Source organism: Glycine soja, chromosome 3 (genome assembly GCF_004193775.1).
Source record: "Glycine soja cultivar W05 chromosome 3, ASM419377v2, whole genome shotgun sequence".
NCBI lineage: Eukaryota > Viridiplantae > Streptophyta > Magnoliopsida > Fabales > Fabaceae > Glycine > Glycine soja.
In genome coordinates, this window is record NC_041004.1 from 40,902,143 (window position 1) to 40,923,254 (window position 21,112).

Below are 21,112 nucleotides of genomic sequence, written 5' to 3' on the forward strand. Positions count from 1 at the left end.
AAATATGATTGAAAAAAAATAATCACATCAAATGTGACAAATCAGATTCTCTGACATAAATTAATTATCGACAATAATAATTGTACAAAATCGATAGATACTTTCTAATATAATAATAATATGATAATAAAAAAACTATCAATTACATGTTTAAATAACTTAAATTCAATTAATTTACAATAAATTTCTTTCCTAATTTTTTTTTTGAAAAATCATTATTCTTTAAAGCACTAAATAAAAAGAATACAAAAAACTTGTTATATGTTCATGGATTTGGGTCAACCCGTGATCCAATCTAATCGAATTTCATTAAGACTCGATCATATGTTGGTTGGATAACAAATTTTTTTAACCCAATCCAATCCAACTCAACTCATATCATATAATTAAATGTATTATTATATATAAATTAATTATTAAATATAAAACACATTAATTATTAGTTCATATAGTTTATAAAATTATTAAATTAAATCACTCATGTTTTTTTTTCTTTTTAAAGTTGTTGTTTTTATCTCAATCTTGATTTTATTTATATTTTTACATGCTAATACAAAAAATTATTTCTACATAAAATAAAATATCATATTAACATTGAAATCATTAATTCTTTAATCAAATATTATTACAATTTGACCTCTCTTAAGTGTATTTAGTTATCATATAATTACAAAACTTTAAACAAAAATAAATTATTATTCTAAAAAAATTAATTTTCATAAAATATAAAATAATTTTTAAATATTGAAACTTAATTAATTCAACATATTTTTCATCAGGTTGAATTCGATCAGGCATATAAAAAATTCACATAAATCCAACCTCAAAAAATTGATCGAATTGGATGAAGAGTTGAAACAAATCCAACCCAACTCAAAAATTGATCGAATGGCAGTGGCACTCGCACGTGGTGACGAAATGATGTTACACAAAATGCTCCCGTTTTGACGCTGTCCATTTTGCTTATTTGATTTGATGTTGAGAAATTAATTTTGAATTTAAAATTGATTTTAAATATATTTTTATATGTTTGTTTTTAGGTTAGAGAAGAATAATTTATATTTAATTTTAGGTTGAAATATCTTTGAGTGTGTATTTAGTTTGACATATGAAAATTAATTGTGAATCCATAATTAATTTTGATATATTTTTTATATGTGTTGATTTTACGTTAGACAATATTTTAGAATTGATTAATAATTAAATAACTTCGAATATATCATACATTTGACCCAAAATTTTGTACTTTATATCACTCGTATAATAAATTATCCAAGTATAACTTACATAATTTTAAAATCAATGTTTATTTAAATATACACGAAATAATTTATGTGCTAAATTCAAAATTTTATACAATTTTATTATTAACTTAATTTTATAATAAAAATATTTAAACACATAAGTCATATCACTTTTAAAAATCAATTGTATTTAAAATTAATTTTATCAAAGTCTCCAAACACTAATTTAATTTTGCACCATATTTTATAATATTTTAAAACTAACAAGTCTCAGTTGTGTAATCCCTTTACACACTAGCCGCTTCTCTCAAGTTCAAAATTTTCCGAAACCAAAACCTCCCCCCTCCTTTCCTTTCTTCATTCTTCACCACTCTCTCTCAATTCCTCCGATGATTTCCGAACCGGCGAGTTCCCTGAGAAAGAGGGAAGTCCAAGACCGACGCCTCAGCATCATCGACGTTTCCTCCGCCGACGATTCGCTTCTCGATGGAAACCCTCTCAGCCACCAACATTCAGGTTATCTTTATCTTCTCATTCTCATTTAACTGCAAAGACACTACTACTTCTTCTCAATTGTTTGCCGTTTTATATGCATCCTTCGAGATCAAATGAAAACTCATTCAGATCTTCCATTTCAGAGAATCAAGAGCACTCAGATATATTGTGCACTCCGAACTCGAAGAAGTTCGAAGACGCCGCCACCAAACTCCAACAGTGGGAGCACGATCCTCACTCCAATGATTCATCCGGAAACGGAAAACCTAAGAAAAACAGCAAATGCAATCTGCGCAAGAGTTTAGCCTGGGACAGTGCCTTTTTCACCAGCGCCGGTACCTTTCTGTACTTTCAATTTGTTTTGTTTGATTGGATGTCGATTAGTTTTGCGTTTAATTGATGAGTGATTTTTAGGGGTTTTGGATCCGGAGGAGTTGACTTGTATAATTGAAGGTGTTGAGAAGGATGAAAAGCACGAATTACCGGCTATTCAAGAGGATGTGTACAAGTCGTGTGAGTCTATATCTACGTTAGCGAGTGATAGCTTGACCTTTGAAAGTGTGGACATGGAGGGTGATTTGTTTGAGGATGTAAGAGCTTCAATTCAGAAATCTAGCAAAAAGTCCTGCCCTGCAGCTTCAAACACCAAAGTGCCATCTTCCCCCGCGGTTCCATTGTTCCGAACTCATGACTGTATGTCTTTCGGATTTGTTTTTCATAAACGTTATTTGAAAGTGATTTTAGTTCTAGTTGTAATTAAAAAATGGTTCTAGATGCATGGAATGAGTGGACGAACATTTCAGATGCTTCTTAAAAAAAATTAATAATCTTGCCTGTGTGCATTCTGAATTTCTGGCGAGTGTTTGAAATTTATTTTGGTGTATTGATTCATACCCAATTGGCCAAATTGTTGATTTCTGGTTTTTGTTTTCAGCTTCGAAAAAGGTTGGCATGGTTTCTCGCAAGAAGGTAAATAGCATTTGTGATGACTAGAAAGTTTTTGTAATGTTAATGTATGTCTGAATGATTCTCAAGAATACTTCAAAAAAAATGTTTATGGTGCTGCCCAAGTGGGTTTGGTTCAGCTGTACCAAGACTTTGTGGGTGTAGTATGTGTCCCCGAAGTTATCCCATCTCAGAGGCACCTATTATCAATTTGGGACATAGGTACCGCAGAGAAATGTGCATGGTGAGTAAAGATCCTCTCCATATTTCCATAGAAAAGGGACATCTTCATTTCTATGGTTTCTTGTGTAAAGGAAATTTGCTATGAGAAATGGAGATGTGCATTTCCTATGAGAAATGAGGAGGATTTCTACTGGAGCACGGTGGTGAATAGGGGCACAATGTTTGCCTCCTATAGCCCCATTTTGTAACCCCACCCCCTCCCCACACACACACGCGCAAATTAAACAAAAAACTTTGTAATAACTTTGTATTGCCATTAGATGAAGGTCCCACCTGCTTCTAAGAATCCAATTGCTGGCATGCAAGGGTTTGGGAAAATGACAAAGAAGAATAATCCTATTTTCCCACAAATTCCACAGGTATGCAACTAAGTAAGACCACTGAAGAGAACCAGTGGCTTTTCTAATTTTGCTTGCTAATGATTGGCAGAGAGCAAAAGCACTCAGGCTTGTTCAGTGAAATTTTGAGTGATTAACTGATTATATTTCTTATTTTGAAAAAGCCTGTGGCTACAGGGAGAGAGTCATCTATTTTAAAGCAATCAAAGGTACCAGTTAGGTCTAGTTTAAGTTCCACTCTTCCATCCAAGAGAGATTCACTTGGCAATCTACATGTCAAAAGTGAAAGGGACAAGGCAAAACAAACAGTTGGTGGTTAGAACTTGCTTTAGCATTTTTCCACTTCTCATTTTGGCATAATGGTTTCCATTTTCTGAATTGTAGTTAACTTTTATTTTCCTTTGACCTCTTCAGATAGAGTCAGTTCAGTGGCAAAAGCATCTGTTCTTGGAGGTTCTCGAGGTTCTGTGCCTAAGCCAACACTACCATCCAAATCACCTGTTGGTCCAACAGTATCAACCAGGACTAGATCAGTGACTTCCACATCTTCCGGTAACAATTTATCTGACAATATTGGTAAATCTTCTTTTAGTTACTTAAAAAGAAGTTATAAGCCAACCTCGTGTTGCTCGGTTGTCAAAACACCTTCAAGAATTGCTTCAAGAAATAAAGCTGAACCTGAGATTTCTAGTCTTTCAAGCTTGATGTCTGCCACAAAGCTTTCTTCTAGTATTTCACCTGCTAGCTCTATCAGTGACTGGTCTTCATCAGAGTCATCCTCAACAACTTCTATGGCTAAACGTGTGTGTAATAGTTCAAGGTCCAGCATTGATAGCGGGTCAAGCAGAAAGGTTTTATTGAACACTGATACAGATCAAGGTACACATCCTCAGACTCCTCTGAGTGATTCAAGCTTATTAGAAAGGCAAGAGGCTTGGCATAGTGGGATTATTAGTCAGAAGGAAAGGACAGCACCTGGAGCAGCAGTTCTTCCTCCAGCTTCCAAGAAAGCTTCAGGCCTTCGACTGCCTTCACCAAAGATTGGTTTTTTTGATGGGGTGAGTTTTGCTTTGTTTATATTTGATGTAGCTAGTAACCGTGTGGGTTAGTGGTTGGTTAGTACCAGTTTCTTGGAAAAGTATACAAATTTCATATCATTATGACTTTGGTCACACACTATTTAGTGGGTTTTCCAGGTGGAATATGTGCTTCAGCAACTTATGATATTTTACTTTTCCTTTTTCTTTGGTGATCTCTCTACTACGCTGCATTTGTTGTGCAGGTGAAGCCCTTAGTGCGCACTCCACGTGGGTCTATTGTACCTGGTGGCTTGCCAAAACATGGAGCTGAAAGTCCAAGAGAAGGCCAAGACAAAGCAGAACTCGGGAAGCTGCAACCATCCAGATCTATCGTGTCAATTGATAATACAAATCCCAATAACCAGGAGGCTCCCCATCCAAATCCTTTTCATGGATCATTAGATGTTGCAATTAAGACATCTAATAGTGTGCAGAATGTCAAAAGCTCTTCTGACGTATCCATGGGCGCTGTTGAAAATACATCACACTTCCATGTAGTGGAGGAAGCTCATCATGATCTGCCACCACTTAATGGTATCAATAACCAGGAAAATGCTCATCATGACGATCAAATTGATCATTTGAGCAAACAAGTTGGACATATGGACATAAATTTTGAGACAGGGGAAAAGTTTAATGGTGATTCCCTGTATTTATTGCATAATGATATCAGCTCCCAAGATAAATCGAATGGTCTGGAGTTATCTAGTAACAAAAATGATATCAGCTCCCAAGATAAATCGAATGGTCTGGAGTTATCTAGTAACAAAGAGCTTATTGATTGTCCTAAGAAAGACGAATTATTTAATGGTTTATCTACTACATACCTTTCTGTCTCCCCAACCAGCTTTGATGTGGCAGCTTCAACAAGGACACCCTTTGCGGTCAAAGATTCCTTTTGCAACATGGATGGTGTTGTCTTTACAGAATCAACAGTTTCAGAGGCAAAATTGACCCACTTGCCTGTGCCGGAGAGCATTATTATGAAAGAAAACGAGTGAGATTGTGTAATTAAGTTGAACTATATGTTCGTGGAGTTTGCTGCTTTGTGCAAAAGGTATCCTGATGTACTCTGTCCAAGTCATGAATGGATAGTCTTTATCATTTTTGAAATACTTGTTATACTATTAGTATTTATACTTTAATTTGATGGGTCTTCTAGATTTCTTACTCATGGATTCGTTGCTGTGTTTCCTTTTGGATTTCATGTTCTGTTTCCCATTGGGAATTTAAATGCCTGAGATGCATTCGTTTGCATTTTCATTAAGCATTGTTATATGGCTTTGTAGAAGCCAACATTATATAAGGAAGTGACTTAAATAAATAGTTTTTTTTTATTCAACCTTGAACAACATTACTGAGTTGAGCTATGCATAAAGTAAATGTTATTTTTTAAACATGTGGTATCAAATATTTACTGACTTTATCGATGATTAATTTTTTATCTGGTTGATTATTTTTTGTGAGATTTTGTCTCTTGATTATATTTTTTTTATTCATAAGCCTTGAAATTGAAATGTTGCTTAACGGAACTAAATTTAGTATAGCTGTTTTTTTTTTTTGAACAATCTAGTATTATTCAAACTTGTTGGTATAAGATAAAATAAATGTTATTAATTTTATTATATTGTTTAATTATTAAATTAAGTATTATAAAATTATAACCATTCAAATAATAAATGGCGAGGACTAGTTTGGATAAAATAAATCAAATCAAAGGCTTTAGTCTTAGTTCATTTAGTTGAAGTTTACTAAATAAAAAACCTAAATCTAAACTAAGTCTTTTTAAAGGTGTCATATTTTTTTTTTTGGGAAATCGATTTCTATCTGTAGGATGTAGATTACATATATATAACTCGTTGAATTAAGTTACATAATCAGCTAATCTACTCTCTTTTTTTTTCTATTTTTTATTATTTAAGTGAATTGGCCTCCCTACTACTGCGGTGAGCCAGAAGGAGAAATAAGTTAATGCATGAAAAATTATTTATCCAAAAAAAATTTCAACGAGTAAAAAGTTAAAAATAAAACATATCTCATTTTTTAATAAAAAAAAGTAATTCTTCTTTAGTATTTTTAACTTTTGTGAGTTAATACTTTGACTCAGAAATTCAAACATTAGTTTAAAATGTGGTGAAAGAAATGAATATAGCTCTTTGACAAAAAAAAAAAAAAAACTTATACACATTTAGATTTAGTTTAGCAGACAGAAATTGAAAATTTCAAAACTTTCAATAAGGAAACACCTCAAACAAGTAACTGAAAACTCCTAATTTTGGAAGCACCTCAATTTCTAAGTTTAATTTAGAGAAATTTAGAATTACTAATCACACAACAATTAGCTAAAAGTCTACAATTAAAGACACTAACTTTAATAGCTTAATTAGACTTGCTTTACCTAATCATAATCTTAACTAGAGAGATAATTAAGTATAATTTTGCTTAATTAATATTAGTTAGGGTTTGAAGTGCTAAATTATGATATAATGCACTAATATATGACTAGTTTAGCAAAATCACCCTAAACATTGTTTCTAAAAATATTATTTTTTAAAAATAAAGCAAACATTAAAATAAAAAATTCCCATGTATCAAACATCCCCTAAGATTAATCTAAGAACTTCATAACTAAGCAAAGAAAAACAATTGGATATGAAAATATTCTTCCTACTTAATCGACAAAGAATTGAAGGTGGTGGACATAATGCATTAGGCCAAATACTTCTAGAAGCCAGCTTGTTTGGACACTCGTTCAATACATTCGTCTTTTAATAAATGTGCTTGACTAAGAGGATAAAAATAGGAAAAAAAAAATCTATTTTCATCATTCAAATCAATTACACCTCATTCTTTTGATGAGAAAGGTGAAAAAAAAGAAAGAAACAATAAAATAATATAAAACCTTCGGGTTGGGACAAAAAAAAAGAGTGCAACTCTGCATTTTTTTATTTACATCCAAATGCGCACTAAATCTGGCAATTCAAATACCCTGTTACGAGTTATTCAGTATTTTACAAAATAGTTGCTTAAAATATCCAAACAAAATTTATTGGAGAATTTTAAATTTGTGCGAAATATTACATTACTTCTGTAAAATTTCTCATTCAATCAAAATTTAATTATTTAAAAACCATATTCATAGTGAATATTTCACAATACCAAATGACGTAAAATTGACCGAACTTCATACAAAGCTTTCTCTATAAGAAAAACGGAGAGGAAGTGCGACATACGAACCAAATTTAAGTTTCAGAAAAATTACTATTAGAGAGATACAAAATTGTTCAGAGAACTCATCCAGTCTCAAGAAGCAAAATTCATAATAATTTTTTGGATAGACTATAGAGAGGACACGACCCACAAGCTTAAGACCTAGGCTTCTCCTTCTTCTCCTTGAAAAGGGCCAGGAGAGACACACCAGAAACCTTCACGACCTTGAACCTGACTCCAGGAATATCACCCACGGCATGACCTTTTCGTCCAAATCCAGCTATCAAGACTTCATCCTACAACCATCAACCACATAACATTAGGATAAGCATATCAGCACCAACATAACAGCAAAATAAAGTAAATATGATTGATGAATCACTTACATTCTCTTCAATATAATTTAAGCAACCGTCATTTGGCACAAATGCAGCAATCTTCTTCCCATTTTTGATGAGTTGAACCCTGGCACATTTTCGAATGGCAGAGTTGGGCTGCTTAGCCTCAATACCACTGCACATAGAATACCATAATAGTTTCTTAACATCAGATTATCTAATTGAGGAAGTATGCAAGTAAATGTAACACGGTATGAGTTAAATTAATCTTACATCTTTTCAAGAACAATACCCTTGGCATGGGATGAACCAGCAAAAGGCTTCTTCCATTCATTTCCCAGATGAGACTTTTTGTATGACTTGTCAGCCCACCTTTGTCTCCTACGGTGAGACTTCAGCTTGCGGGCAGCTCCCATTCCATGTGTCTTCCTGTAGAAGTTGGAAACGAGAAAGATTTAATTTTCTAACCCAGTGTTCACATGAAAATTTAAAATAAAAATAAACGGTAGTCTGCAATCTGCAAACATAAAGGAATAATAGCATTTAACAACGATAGTCCTATATCCCACTCGACATTCTAAGAATATCATCTCTAAAAGGATAAATCACTATTGTTAATGGAAACAAATGAACCGTGCATTCTATTGATATTAAAACACCATAGCAATAGTCCTATCCCACTAGGCAGTTGATCTTAAAACAATGAACAGACAAAATTCAATTACAGTGTTCTAGTGAATGCAATACCAAAGCTCAAAAGATGCCTTCGGAAAACATCGTCCACAAAATAGGTGGTAGAACAAACACCATTAGGACGTAAATCACACAGCACAATCCCTACACAAGTCTTGTACTAGAAAAAAAATAACTTTTCATGTCGGAAAAAGCCATGAGAAGATTGGACTGGACATAGATTCACACAAAAGCAACAATAAATTCAAGAACTAAACCACACACAGCACATGGCACAAGCTACTTGTTGAAACAAAAACAGACCATAAATGCAAATTATCCAATGTTAATCAAAATTGAGCAACAAAAGGATCTAGGGTAGTAAGAATTTCCAATGTGAACAAAAACATCAAAGGTTTGAACCAGAAGCAGCAATTCCAGGAGAATTTTGCAATAATGAATTAGTTCAGGAAAATAAAAAGGAGAATGATAATAATAATTGTCAAAAACGTAAGGTTGCATTACCCCATGGTGATAGAGGCTTGGTTCTGCGCTGATAGAGTTTGAGGAGATCGGAGAAGATGGAGCCGAAGTAGCAGCCGCAGTGCAATACCCTAACCCTAAAAAAGGAGTGTCGTGGTGTTTATATAAAGATTGAAGGCTATTATGTCAGGGCACTCAGTCAATATTTTTGTAAATTCTTCATTTTGTCCTCTTGTATATATGGGTGGGTAAGCGGGCCGGCCCGTCCCGCGTAAGGCCGGTCCACATAAGTTTGCATTGACAGCGGATTGGGCCAGTCCACCCCGCTTCTTACACGGACCAAATAAATTGGTCCGTCTCCCCTCCCCCGTGGACCCTGTGGGTCAAACGGGTCGGTCCACGGGCCTAGTTTTAAAAGAATTTTAATTTTAATAAAAATACAATATAATCAAATTAAGTTAATACAGATGTAAATAAAATCTCAATAATTAGTCAATTACATCAATAAAATAAATAATGTCTTAATAAAAGAAAATTCAAGCAATAAATCTAAAATATGAAATTTAAACATCTCCAACAACAAATGATTCCATAAGTAGCTTGAGCCTTCTCCATGTGAGTTGCGTTTTGTTTTCTTTGTAAGGAAAAAAGTCGTAGGACTTTGCACGTGCGTGACTACGTGGTGGAGAAAAACCGTGAGAAAAAAAAAAATTCTTAGTCTGCTACAATGATAACGGCTAAATATGATGTGAGTTATTTTTTATAATAAAAATATATTGAAATATCTTTAAAAATATTTATTTAACAATTATTTTTAACTTAAATGATAAGAATTAATATTTTTATTATTTATAGCTTACAGATATGAAAATGAAGATTTTTAGCATGTTATCACTTATCTTTTTTTATCTTAATATTTTATTTTTGTTATCTTATCTTTGTTGTGTTTATCATCTTTTAATTTAAATCTTTTACTTTTATCTTTAAATTTTTATCGTATCTAATATATTTCTTTATCTGTTATTTTAAAAGAAAAGTTTAAAGTGAAAAAGAGAAAATCAAACCTAATATAATTAGGTCAGGGTCACACAAATCAAATCTAATGCGGGCTGCGGGCAACCCGCGGACCCCGCGGGTCAAACCCGCAAAGTCCGCGGGTTAAACGGGGCGGACCCAAAAATATGACATAATCATGGATCATTTAAAAAAATTGGTCCGTAACCCGCCGGACCGCGGACCCGCAGACCATTCTATGGACCTAGGCCTGTTTATCCACCCCTACTTGTAGAAAGATATGGATAAGCTCCACCTCATATACTTTTCTATAAATAACAAATATTTACTATTAAAAAATTTTAATATATTAATAAATTTAAAAAATATATTTTAAAAAAAGAAAACACTTATGAATTAAGTGATTTGTAAGTGTTTTTTTAACTTATACGAATTAAATAATTCATAAGAGTTATATCAAAATTAATTATCACAAAATTTATCATTTAAATTTATATGTGCATTAAATATACATTAGAAAGTTTACTATTATGTATAACAACATTATTTATTTTATAACATTTATTAACTTAGTTGGTTAGAATATGATATTAATAACACATATTTTTAAATTAAGCTTGGGCCCACAGATCATAAGTTTAAATTCTTACTTAAATTATTAATTTTTAAATTAATTCGTAATACTTTTTTAAAAAAATTAAAAACAAAAACTTTCAAATTGGGCCCACAGATCAGCTCTTGATCCGTATGAGGCTTACTCATAGCTGTGCCCATATTAGGTCTGGGTAAACGACTTTTGGTTCTATTCCACTTTTGCTATACCCATTTCCTTTTTTCTAAGCACACTCCTAATTAGTTTTTTTCTATTTTTTATTATCACATATAACTTTTATATCCATAACATTCATACAAAATCATTATTCTGAAATGTAATTTTCTGGAACGATATTTCGATTTTAACATTATCGAAAGTATTTTCTTAAAGAATTTATTTTTAACATTCTAGAAAGTACTTTTCTAAAATATTATTTTGTGTTCCAAAAAAGTACTTTCCAAAATGTTAAAAAAGTAAATTTTTTATCAAAAAATATTTTTTCGGAATGTACTTTCCAAAATGTTAAGAAATTGGTTAAAGTTTAAATTCAAGTGCTTTATTTTGTCTCACATAAATGTTCAACTTTTGTTTTCTTCTATAATTTTTTTATTGTTTTTCTAATCATTAAATTTTTTACCTATCTTCAAGGAGTGATCGAGAGGGGGCGAGCATGGATTCGAGCTCCCTTCTCTTCGAACTTTTTATCTATATACAGTTAATTAGTATAAAATTATTTTTGTATGTTGTTATTATAATAATAATTAATATTAATTAGTATAAATTTGTGTAAAAATAATTATGTTTGTTGTTTTATTGCAATGATTAAAGAGATAACTAGTGTAAAATTATTTATAAGTTTGTTGTTATTATAACAATAGTTAAGGTTATAATCATTAAATATAAAAATTAGTTTCAATTTTATGTGTAAATATAGTAATTTTTTTAAAAAATTATTATTTATTAAAAATGAGACATTTAAATAATTATAGAGGAAAAAAAATCCAACCCCTTTATAAGATTTCTACTGCATGTCTTCTTATGAGAAACTTAATGCATGTTTTTCCGAGATGATATTTTACGTGGTTATCTCTATATTAAAAACAAAGAGTTATCGCGATTCGCCATTGACCAATAGTTTTACAATATAGTATATAGTAATATGCCTTGAATAATGGATGTGAAGAGTTCAAGAACGGATCTGTCCTACAACTTCCCACTTGCCAGGTCAGTGCCCTTAAGGTAAGGGTAAGGGACCTTAATAAAAGGTTGAACTTGTCCTTTTATTTTATTGGATTTATTTATAGTTGTATTTTCTGCCCAGTTGTGGGGAAGAGGTTTACCTAAGATCAGAGTTTACTCAAATTTGAATTGTTACTCTTTTTACTAATGGGTGTTGTCTTTGGCATCGTTATTATAATCAACTTGGTTAAGGAAATTCATGAGATTCATAAGCATTGGGGGAATATTACTAGGGTTCATGACTGTGAGAAGTTAACCAAGTTGCAGACATTATGGCTAATACATAGATTGCATAATCAACTTAGCGTCATAATTTTTAGTTAGCTCTAGACTTTATTTGTAATGCTCTTGAAGCTTCACCGATCCGCATCCTAACCTATCATGATGATTCAAATGACTAAAATATATTTCTAGTTCCTTACCCTTTTTTTATTATTAAAGTTTGTTTTGATTCTTCATCTTTTAAAAAAAAAATCATTTTAAATGTTTACTCAAATTTGCAGTGTTACCTTTCCGAAGCAATTGAGTATTTTCAATTTTGAATCACCACAATTTTAAACCCTTTTATTGTGATAACATGATAGCCCTCTTTTTTAAAAACAATCTCAAAAGTTAATATTTGCTCAATGAAAAATTCACCATTCCTCCCGTTTCGCTGCCAATTCCCGGACCAAAAAAAGACGAAAACGATGATAGGAACCTACTTAGAATGAATAATATGACGGATAAATCTGAGCAGCAGAATATGATAATATGACGGATAATAAATTCATCATTGCAAGGGAACCTACACTTTTTTTGGGGTCACATTGCCCTTCCCACCCATAATCTCGTAAACTATAATGATGTAGAGACAAGAAAACAGACTTGATTCCTAGAAACAAATACAGTGGTCTACATTAGTTCTCTGCGCCATTAAGAAGCCGCTCCATTACTGTAGGTTCAACATATCTAACTACAACACAATATCCGTCACGAGTTTATCACAATTTCCCTGAGGAACTGCTTCAATGTTCATGACTCATGAAACTTGATAACACAAAATACCTTGACCGAAAAATCGTAACAATGAAACCAACCATATAAAATTAAATCCATTTTAGCCAAGATATCAAAGTGTAGGCAATGATTACCAATACCTGTGCCGCATCTAATGATGGTTCCTCCTCCACAAAACTCCAATCTTCTTCATCATGTTTGTATTTTTCTTCTTAGGTGACTCTCCATCTGTGTCTAATAAATAAGGTGAATTCATCTTGCCAGTAACAGAATTGAAGCTGTTTTCACGTGAGCAGTTTCGGTCGACAAATTTCCCATTATTTCCAGCAGAAAGCATAGAGGCGGCTGCTTCGGCCGCCTTTCTCCACTGATCTGACTGAACTTTCAGTCTCCTTAGTTCGGCTTCCAACTCTGAATTTGCAGCCTGAGCAGCATCTAACTGCTCAGTCACCCGAACCACTCTTTTGTTGCTTTTATCAGCCTCTTCTGTTATGCTGCCAAGTTTTGTCAAAGCCTCTTGCTCTGCCGCCCTTGCTGCTTCAGCTGAAGCAAGGGCTTCATTGGTGATTTTATTCTTCTCCAACTCCTCCTTTATGTCCATCTTGAGCATACTGTTTTCAGCTGCTATATTTTGCAGTTCTGTCTCTCTATCTAATAAATTTTCCTTCAACTCTTCAACATCAGCATCCAATTTTTTTAGCTCTATCACAAGCTCAGATTGCCTTCTAGTAGATTGGTTTTCATTGATCTTGGAATTGAGCTCCATATTCTCACCCGACAAACTAAGCAACTGAGATTCCTTGTCCATCAGGTTTGCCCTTAGCTCCTCAGTATCAGCTTTAGCTCTCCTCAATTCCTCATATAACTCAACCTCTCTCTGACTAGATTCTGACTTTGCGCGTTCCAGTTGTTCAAAAGCACATCTAATCTGTAATGTGCTCTGGATATACTCTTCCTGGTATCTTACCTCCGAAATATCCAATACGGACTTCAACTGCCCCACTTCAGCTTTTGCAGAGATAAGCTCGGCTTTGAGCTGGTTTATTTCCTCATTTTCCTGAGAAGGTTCATTTTCATTGGTTGGAGTTGGACCTAACATACTTTTGTTAGCATTGCTAAGCAAATCAGCCTGAAGTTTACTCACAAGTTCTTCCAATGATTTTGCTTGAGTTCTTGATTGCTCCAACTCAAAAGCTAAAGATTTGTAAGCTTCTGCTGCTTTCATCCCATCGGACCTAAGAGTTTCAACAGTCTGATTTGCTGTTTCCAATTGCATTTGCATTTTACCAACTACTTCCAAAGCCCTGGATTCAGATTCTTTGCAATCACCTACCTCATTTTTTAGCTTTTCTACCAAAGAGAGAGTTTTATCAAGCTCCATCTTCAATTCCTGAATTTCAGCATGAGCTGATTCTGAACTGTTGATCTGAGTAGCTTCAGACCCACATACTCTTTCAAGTTGAATTTTCAATTTCTGTATTTCATTCATGGCAGATGCCAAAGCAGCTGAATCCATTGCCTGTTGCTTTTGGACAGCCTCTAGTTCAGATTGCCATTCTCGATCTCGATCCTGAGAAATTTTGCGGAGCTCTTGAAGCCTCACTTCTTCAGAAGCCGAAAAGTCCAAAAGCTGTTGATGGGATTCCTGCAGCTCTTTCGTCAAGTCTACAAGCTGCTTCTTTGCCTCTTCAGCCTCCTGTTGAGCTTTTCTCTTCCATGACTCAGATGAGTTAAGTTGATCCTTAGCATTCTTCAGATCTTCTTGAAGCCGAGCAATCTGAGATTCCAATTCCTGGACCTTACTAGGTCGTTTCTTCTAGAGGCAGATAATAAAGAGAGAGATCACAAAGTGAATAATAAAAATTACAAACTGGCAATAACATTATAGCATGATGTTTCAGAGTTTATACATATACATATACATATAGGCAATGGATTTATGAAGTGCTTAAATAATTGTATTAAAGATAGGGTAATTTAGCTCCAAACAAGAGTTAACTTCAAATACCTCAGATATTGGACTATGAGGTGACCTGCATTCAATAACCTTTGGACTTCTATCTTTCGGAGTCTTTTTTGCAGCATTTGGAGAGGAGACAGAGTATGCATCAGAGTTTGGTGTCTTCAACTGACGAGCAGTTCGAGGAGTTGCAGGAGATTTCTTTTGGGGCACTTCTGAAGCACCAACTCTGCTTACAGTCAGCCATAAGCAAATTAATATGCACAAACAAATGTAAGAATTTAGAATGTGGATCAAAAAGCATCTTGAGAAAAAACACTGAAGTGGTCAAATCATCCGAATCCATTAATTGGATGAAGATATGCAACGCTAATTTCAAACATCACCATTCAAACAGGTGTTGCTTTCTCAATGATAGATCAGTGACAAATTCAGATATAGCTAAAGTTGAGGCCAAATAACTTTATGATCATGACCTGATAAGAATTGCTAAAGCACAAGAATGATATATTTGTAGCAAGAAATAAAAAGACCTTTCTTCAGATTCATCTTAATACTAATACCTTCACTGTAAAGGCATCCTGATAACAACTGAGTGAAACTAAACTAAAACTTAGGGCTACATGAGCATAATGGATCAGGCAATGAAGTAGAGAAGCATAGAAGATTGCCTCCAGCACAATAAGAACCGGTAAAGGAATTATTTTTCCACCCAGCAACAGAAAAATTACTTTAAAATTTCTTTAAACGACATTCATAATGTGGTAGTTTCGAAGTTTACTAATCAACTTTACAATTAAATAAAATGCTTCCATAATTATTTTTTCATGTTTCATTTTACAAACTAGCAATCCTTTATTTACACATCCAAATCTAATAAAAGAGAGTAATACATCCCTCATTTAGACCCCAGATATAGTTATACAGTCATATAGGTGGCATAGAAAATAGAAAGCAAGAAATCTTAGATAATCCAATATTACCTTGCTTTTGGTGTCTGCATATTATAATCTCCCAAGTCGTAAAGGATACAAAGGAAAACGAAAAGACCACTCCTTTAAACTCCCTGACCCACTATTCCTGCAATAGGAAACTGTGTAAGAATTAAAGACGAAAAGGAATTTGATTTATAACATGACAAAAAAGAAATAGTTCTCAGCAGATGCCCACCACGGATCAGCATTTAACAACAACAAAAAAAAAGTGAAAACCCATAACAAACAAACAGCATATAATCCCTTAAAAGAAACTCCAAGTAAACTAACTCCACTACCACCTACCAAATCAAAAATACCAAAAAAAAGCAAAATAAATAAAATCTTGCACCAAAATCCTTAAACAACTACTATCATTAACTCCACTCCAGTGACCGTCAGCATACCACAAACACATAATGCTGCACTAACATTAAATTCCGTAATAATAAATTATTAGGCAAAGTTCACACAGACAGCCAAAGCTTCAAAACACTTTCAAGTTTCAGCATTTCAGAAATAGTTCTTCATTTTTTTCAGCTCCTCTTCTGCAATGTAACTTAGAAGCCTTGTTGCTATCAGTGAATTTCCAGATTCCTTGCCAAACTTTTCAAAACAAAAGAAGACAGATGAAGCTGAGAAAAGTAGGAACAGTTTTTCATTTTCTGATCCCCTTTTCTTTTACTTTTTAGTTGAGTGAAACTCCAGTTTGGAACAAGACACAAAGTTGAATAGTCCAATGACAGCACAAGAATCTTTGACCTCAGAAACCCAGATCTACATAACATGCACTCTAAAACGGTAAAACCAAATAACTATTAACTAATCCGAAGGCATAGTAACATAAACACGAAGACAGCAGGAACAGAGACCCTGCACCTACCTCAGTAAAAACAAGGTACATGTTGTGTTGCAACCAATAATCTTTTAGCAACAAAAAAAACAAAAATTTTCATCTCAAAACCAGTGCCCCCAGCAAATTGCCAGAAAAAAAATCACAACTTGAGAATGGGACATTCAAAAGACCAAAAAAAAAAAAAACTTGTAAGAGTGAAGTGTGAAATGTTCTTCTTAGGAGAAAGTTAGAGAAGCAAAACAATGAGAAATAAAACAAACACAAACCAACCCGTCAACCAGCAAACCGAGGAACGCTAAACTAAATTACCCTTGAGAAAAAAAATAAAATGTTGTTTGAAAAAATTACTGCATATTGAGAGTGGAACGAAGGAAAAGAAGAAGCAATGTGGAGCAGCAGTAAGAGTTGACGAAAGAGAGTATAGTAATGAGTTATGAGGAGTCTCACCCAAATAGTGTTCAAATGGCAATGTGTGAAGTGTGAAGGGTGAAGTGTGAAGTGTGAAGAGAGGTAAACCCTAGTGTGGGAGGGAAGAGAAGGGAAGGGAAGGCATAAGAATAGAAGGTGAGTGAGAGGTTGTTGAGTTGAGTTGAGTTTGGTTTATGTGATGTTGCTCAGTTCCCGAGTTTGTGTCATTGTATTTTCTGTGTCAGAGGCGAAAGTAGGAGCCAACACCAAAAATACGTTTCAAGCCAATAGATCATTAATGACTACGCTCTTTGGCTTCCACGCGCTTCTTTCCACTCCAAGGCTCTTTGATTTCTAAATTATTTTAAATACTTGAATTTGATTTTGAAGTTATTAAAAAATTGAGAATTAAATTGATTTATTTCTAAGAATTTAAGAATTTAATTAAATTTTTTTTAAATTTGAGAATCAAATTAATTTATTTTTAACAATTTGAGAATTAAATTAAAAAAAATTAAATTTAAAAACCAAGTTGAACTATTTAAAATAATTTGAGGATCAAATTGATAATTGAATTTTTTTTTTTGGCTAGTACTCTTCACCATACAACTTTCATTTCTCGGTTCCACCCCTTGCAATAAAATAAATTAATTACTCTTCATTTTTAATGTTGTTATATTTCAATTTCCTTGTCTTATTATCTGAACCTATTTGCACGGGATACATAGTTGATTATTGAATGCTTTTGGAAAGGATGATTTATTTCACCTTGTTCACTAATTTGTCTTATTAGTGTGTCCTCTGTTGTTCGTCTCTCCAGTTTGTATATGTTGATAACTTGATGAAGAGACTACAATGTACGTGCGCATGAATGTATTAACTTAGGATTGCAATTGTCAATGAACAACAATACTAGATTAGATAATAACTGAATTTCTATAATGCAAGTAAAAGATTCTCAGCCCATTTCCTTGCAGCACAAATGAACTTCTATGTTTTCTCTTATTGATTTTCTATCTCTATTCCAACCAATTCAGTCACTTCAAATGTATTTATATTCTTTGGATTTTGGAATAAATTGTTTAATTTCTTACAAATGATATCTTCCTTGTTGATACCAATCTGACACAAGATTTACTGACCTTAAATAAGTTTATTTGCAGCTATAAGTATAAATCCCAATCATGACAGGTTAACTGAAGTGGTGAAGGTGCGCATGCATCCTCCTAGTGCTAGCCGCGTATTACTTCCAGATGGTAGATACATGGCTTATCCTGATCAAGGTGTTCCCGCTGACAGAGCTAGAAGTTTTGATAATCAGAAAAAACTGGCCTTACTTAGAATTGCAGCGTATCCTATATATCCTTATTATTCAGGAACTTATGCACCTAGAAATTGAGTTCTTATACTTTTCTATTGCTTTTTTAATTCCCTAATGGTAGGTATACCTGGAGTTAAAACATCATTGCTTGATGAGTATGGTGTCGCTTGGTCACATATGATATTCCTGGGTTTAGGGAGAGTGATCCTCATCCCAACCGGAATTTCAACTCGTCAGCGATGGATTCTTGGGCTTCACTAAGATATATTCCTGAGAGAATTGCTGGTCGTTCCCCCTTTTGAAAGCTTTTAGTGTTGCTAGTTGCTAGTACTCCTCTTTGTGAAATATACAAATCTAAAATAAGAAAGAATGAATTTATTATTGTGACTATCTGCATTCACTAAATTTATTGGGAAAGAAACTGAAAAAAAAAGTATGTGGATTGTGGTAATGCATCAAATTTTGGTTGCCTTCCTCTTGTGTGAATGTTTTGTTCTCTTTTCTACCTGACAACACCCCCCCCCCCCCCCCCCCCTAAAAAAGAAGAAGAAGAGGAAGAAACACATTATAAATTCTGATGTGATTCATGATTACCTGAAATTGCAGGTGCCGCAATGTTAGCTCCTATGATTAATCCATATGAACCGCACATGACTAAGAGGAGATTTTATGTATTCGTTAGCACTGACTTTTGTTTCTGTATTGGCAATAGTGAAGTGGATTAATGTCAGCTGGAAAGTGTTGCTAGGTATTCAGTTCAAATTTCCTGTCCATGCTCTTTCAATTGTGAAAATTGTCTGTTACTCAAGAAACTATAGTTATCCAATATATGCATCTTCTTTAAAATTTACTTTATCCAACGGCAACGTATTGAAGCTACTTTTATTAATAAAGAAACTAAAGCCACAAGGCCTTAGTATGTAGTACTATGATAGAAGACGTGTTAATGTGTGCTGGAATATCTTGTATAATCATCATTCTTCTAAATTGTATAGGCCATAATGTGCTATAGCTTCATCTCACCTACATCTGACAGCAAATGTTTTGTTATAATTATAAATGTTAGTCTGTGTTAAAATGCATGTCCTCTTTCCTTTGTCTCTCTTGGTGTAACTGTCATTTGAAGTATGAGTAAAGCTGAATTTTGAATATAAAAATGGGGTTTTGACATTGAAGAACTTCACTTGCAGAGGAAGTGTCAAACAAGAGGCATACTTCTATTGTTGAAGTCCACGTACAGTCAGGCAGAATGTGAATTAGCAGGATTTCTTGGTCATATACACATATGGCAGGTTTGAATACGATCTTCTTTGTGTATTGCTGTTATTATGTTCTGTGTTTTCTATCATTATTTCTACAATATATTCTATTATTAGTTGCCAGATACTACTTATGAGATACATAACATGACCCCTTTATGGTGCATTCCTCTATTCATTTCTGACATTTTTGCAGGCTAAATTGTAGATTTTGGAAGTTATTAAGAATGCATTAAAATAAATAGCATACTTTATTTTTATCAGTAAATAAATAGCATACTTAATTGCATGTCAGTGGTATCTTTTAATAGGAAGGAGTTTTTGTAGAGATTCCATCAACTCGTAGCTCAATTGACACAAGCTGACAAGCCCATCTTCAAGTTTGAGTGTGATGATGTTCACTAATTATAGACACACACACACAAACATTAATGATTCCTCTAAATTGATTCGATCTAAATCTTATGTGTTAAATACATATTTCAAATTTATTATGTATCTCGAGAAAGAAAAGAAAAAAAGCAGAATCATAAAATTATGCTTTTTGTTCTTTCTATTGTAACTAGCTTTTATTTTATTTTATTTACTTGTGTGAATCTTACGTTTGCATTTTCAATTATAAATAAAAACAGGGATTGGACAATAGAGTGGTCCCACCCTGAATGACGGAATACATATCACGGGTATTGCCTTCTAAACGAGCGAGGGCCACTTCTCCTATTTCTATTTCTGTGATGTGTGCCATAGGAAGATTTTTTCCACTCTTTTTGGAATCCCACAAGGTCCCGTTGAACGACAAGAGGAAACTGCATTCGAGGAAAATACGCTTTAAAATCAAATGAGACAATTTTGGTTGTCCCATTTTTATAGTTTAAGGAACATTTTGTTTTATTTTCTGCGTCTAAATAACACGGTATATGTACCAATGTACCTGAAGTGGGGAAAACAAAAGGTATGTGGCGTATTCCTTACGCGTATCAAAATACCAACATCATGTCAACTGAAAAATTCTTCTGTCCTCACGGAGGAAGAACTTTTTCTTTATTCAGCTGGATCATGGCTTTTTAAAAAGTAAAGGAAAGAGAAACAAAATTAAAAAAGAATCGGTTAATATGCTTCCTAGATGTAAAGACCAAAGTAAATACTAGAGGACCAAAAGAGGAGAGAAACAAAATAATAAGGAAAGAAATGAACGAGGAAGTGATAGTAATGATGAAAGTAAAATGCTTTGGTTTTAAGCCTTTTTAACTATCAAAGGACTATAGTCAAGTTATAACAGAGCTTCCCCATCTCAATGAATGTATTTATTTGCATCATTGCATGCATGTTAAATTTTCTCACTGTGTAGTGTGCAATCGAGTCTACGAAAAAATACTGGCCTAAGACCCTTAAAATTGAATTATTGAAATTGGTATTGATATATGATCGCAGAAGAAAGGA

The 21,112-nt window shown here is 33.5% G+C and overlaps 3 protein-coding genes and 1 long non-coding RNA gene across 7 annotated transcripts; 2 read left to right on the plus strand and 2 right to left on the minus strand.

The window, feature by feature from the left end:
* Positions 1-1,523: 1,523 nt before the first annotated feature.
* On the plus strand, positions 1,524-5,535 carry LOC114407056 (mucin-5AC-like). Of its 2 annotated transcripts, XM_028369989.1 has the most exons (9): positions 1,524-1,760; positions 1,883-2,074; positions 2,154-2,432; positions 2,674-2,708; positions 3,188-3,286; positions 3,430-3,580; positions 3,680-4,323; positions 4,548-5,037; positions 5,092-5,535. In XM_028369989.1, the coding sequence occupies exons 1-9, from the start codon at positions 1,634-1,636 to the stop codon at positions 5,343-5,345; spliced, it is 2,271 nt and encodes a 756-aa protein (XP_028225790.1). In that variant the 5' UTR covers positions 1,524-1,633; the 3' UTR covers positions 5,346-5,535. The 2 variants fall into 2 exon arrangements, with proteins under 2 accessions (XP_028225790.1, XP_028225789.1); XM_028369988.1 differs by having other exon boundaries at positions 4,548-5,535.
* Positions 5,536-7,527: 1,992 nt separating this feature from the next.
* On the minus strand, positions 7,528-9,246 carry LOC114407057 (40S ribosomal protein S23). The gene is made up of 4 exons (XM_028369990.1): positions 9,090-9,246; positions 8,166-8,321; positions 7,941-8,067; positions 7,528-7,850 (listed from the first exon to the last, which is right to left on the minus strand). Exons 1-4 carry the CDS (start codon positions 9,092-9,094, stop codon positions 7,710-7,712), a joined length of 429 nt encoding a protein of 142 aa, XP_028225791.1. The 5' UTR covers positions 9,095-9,246; the 3' UTR covers positions 7,528-7,709.
* A 3,368-nt stretch (positions 9,247-12,614) lies between these two features.
* On the minus strand, positions 12,615-17,356 carry LOC114407058 (interactor of constitutive active ROPs 2, chloroplastic-like). 3 transcript variants are annotated; one of them, XM_028369994.1, is made up of 4 exons: positions 17,132-17,356; positions 15,838-15,934; positions 14,903-15,083; positions 12,615-14,707 (listed from the first exon to the last, which is right to left on the minus strand). In XM_028369994.1, exons 2-4 carry the CDS (start codon positions 15,855-15,857, stop codon positions 13,046-13,048), a joined length of 1,863 nt encoding a protein of 620 aa, XP_028225795.1. In that variant the 5' UTR covers positions 15,858-15,934; positions 17,132-17,356; the 3' UTR covers positions 12,615-13,045. The 3 variants fall into 3 exon arrangements, with proteins under 3 accessions (XP_028225795.1, XP_028225792.1, XP_028225794.1); XM_028369991.1 differs by having other exon boundaries at positions 12,615-14,710; XM_028369993.1 differs by lacking the exon at positions 17,132-17,356 and adding an exon at positions 16,236-16,618 and having other exon boundaries at positions 12,615-14,710.
* Positions 17,357-18,962: 1,606 nt separating this feature from the next.
* LOC114405539 lies at positions 18,963-20,672 on the plus strand. Its single transcript, XR_003665261.1, has 3 exons — positions 18,963-19,161; positions 19,604-19,705; positions 20,305-20,672. It is a non-coding gene; the product is annotated as an uncharacterized LOC114405539 (long non-coding RNA).
* The last annotated feature ends 440 nt before the right edge of the window (positions 20,673-21,112 follow it).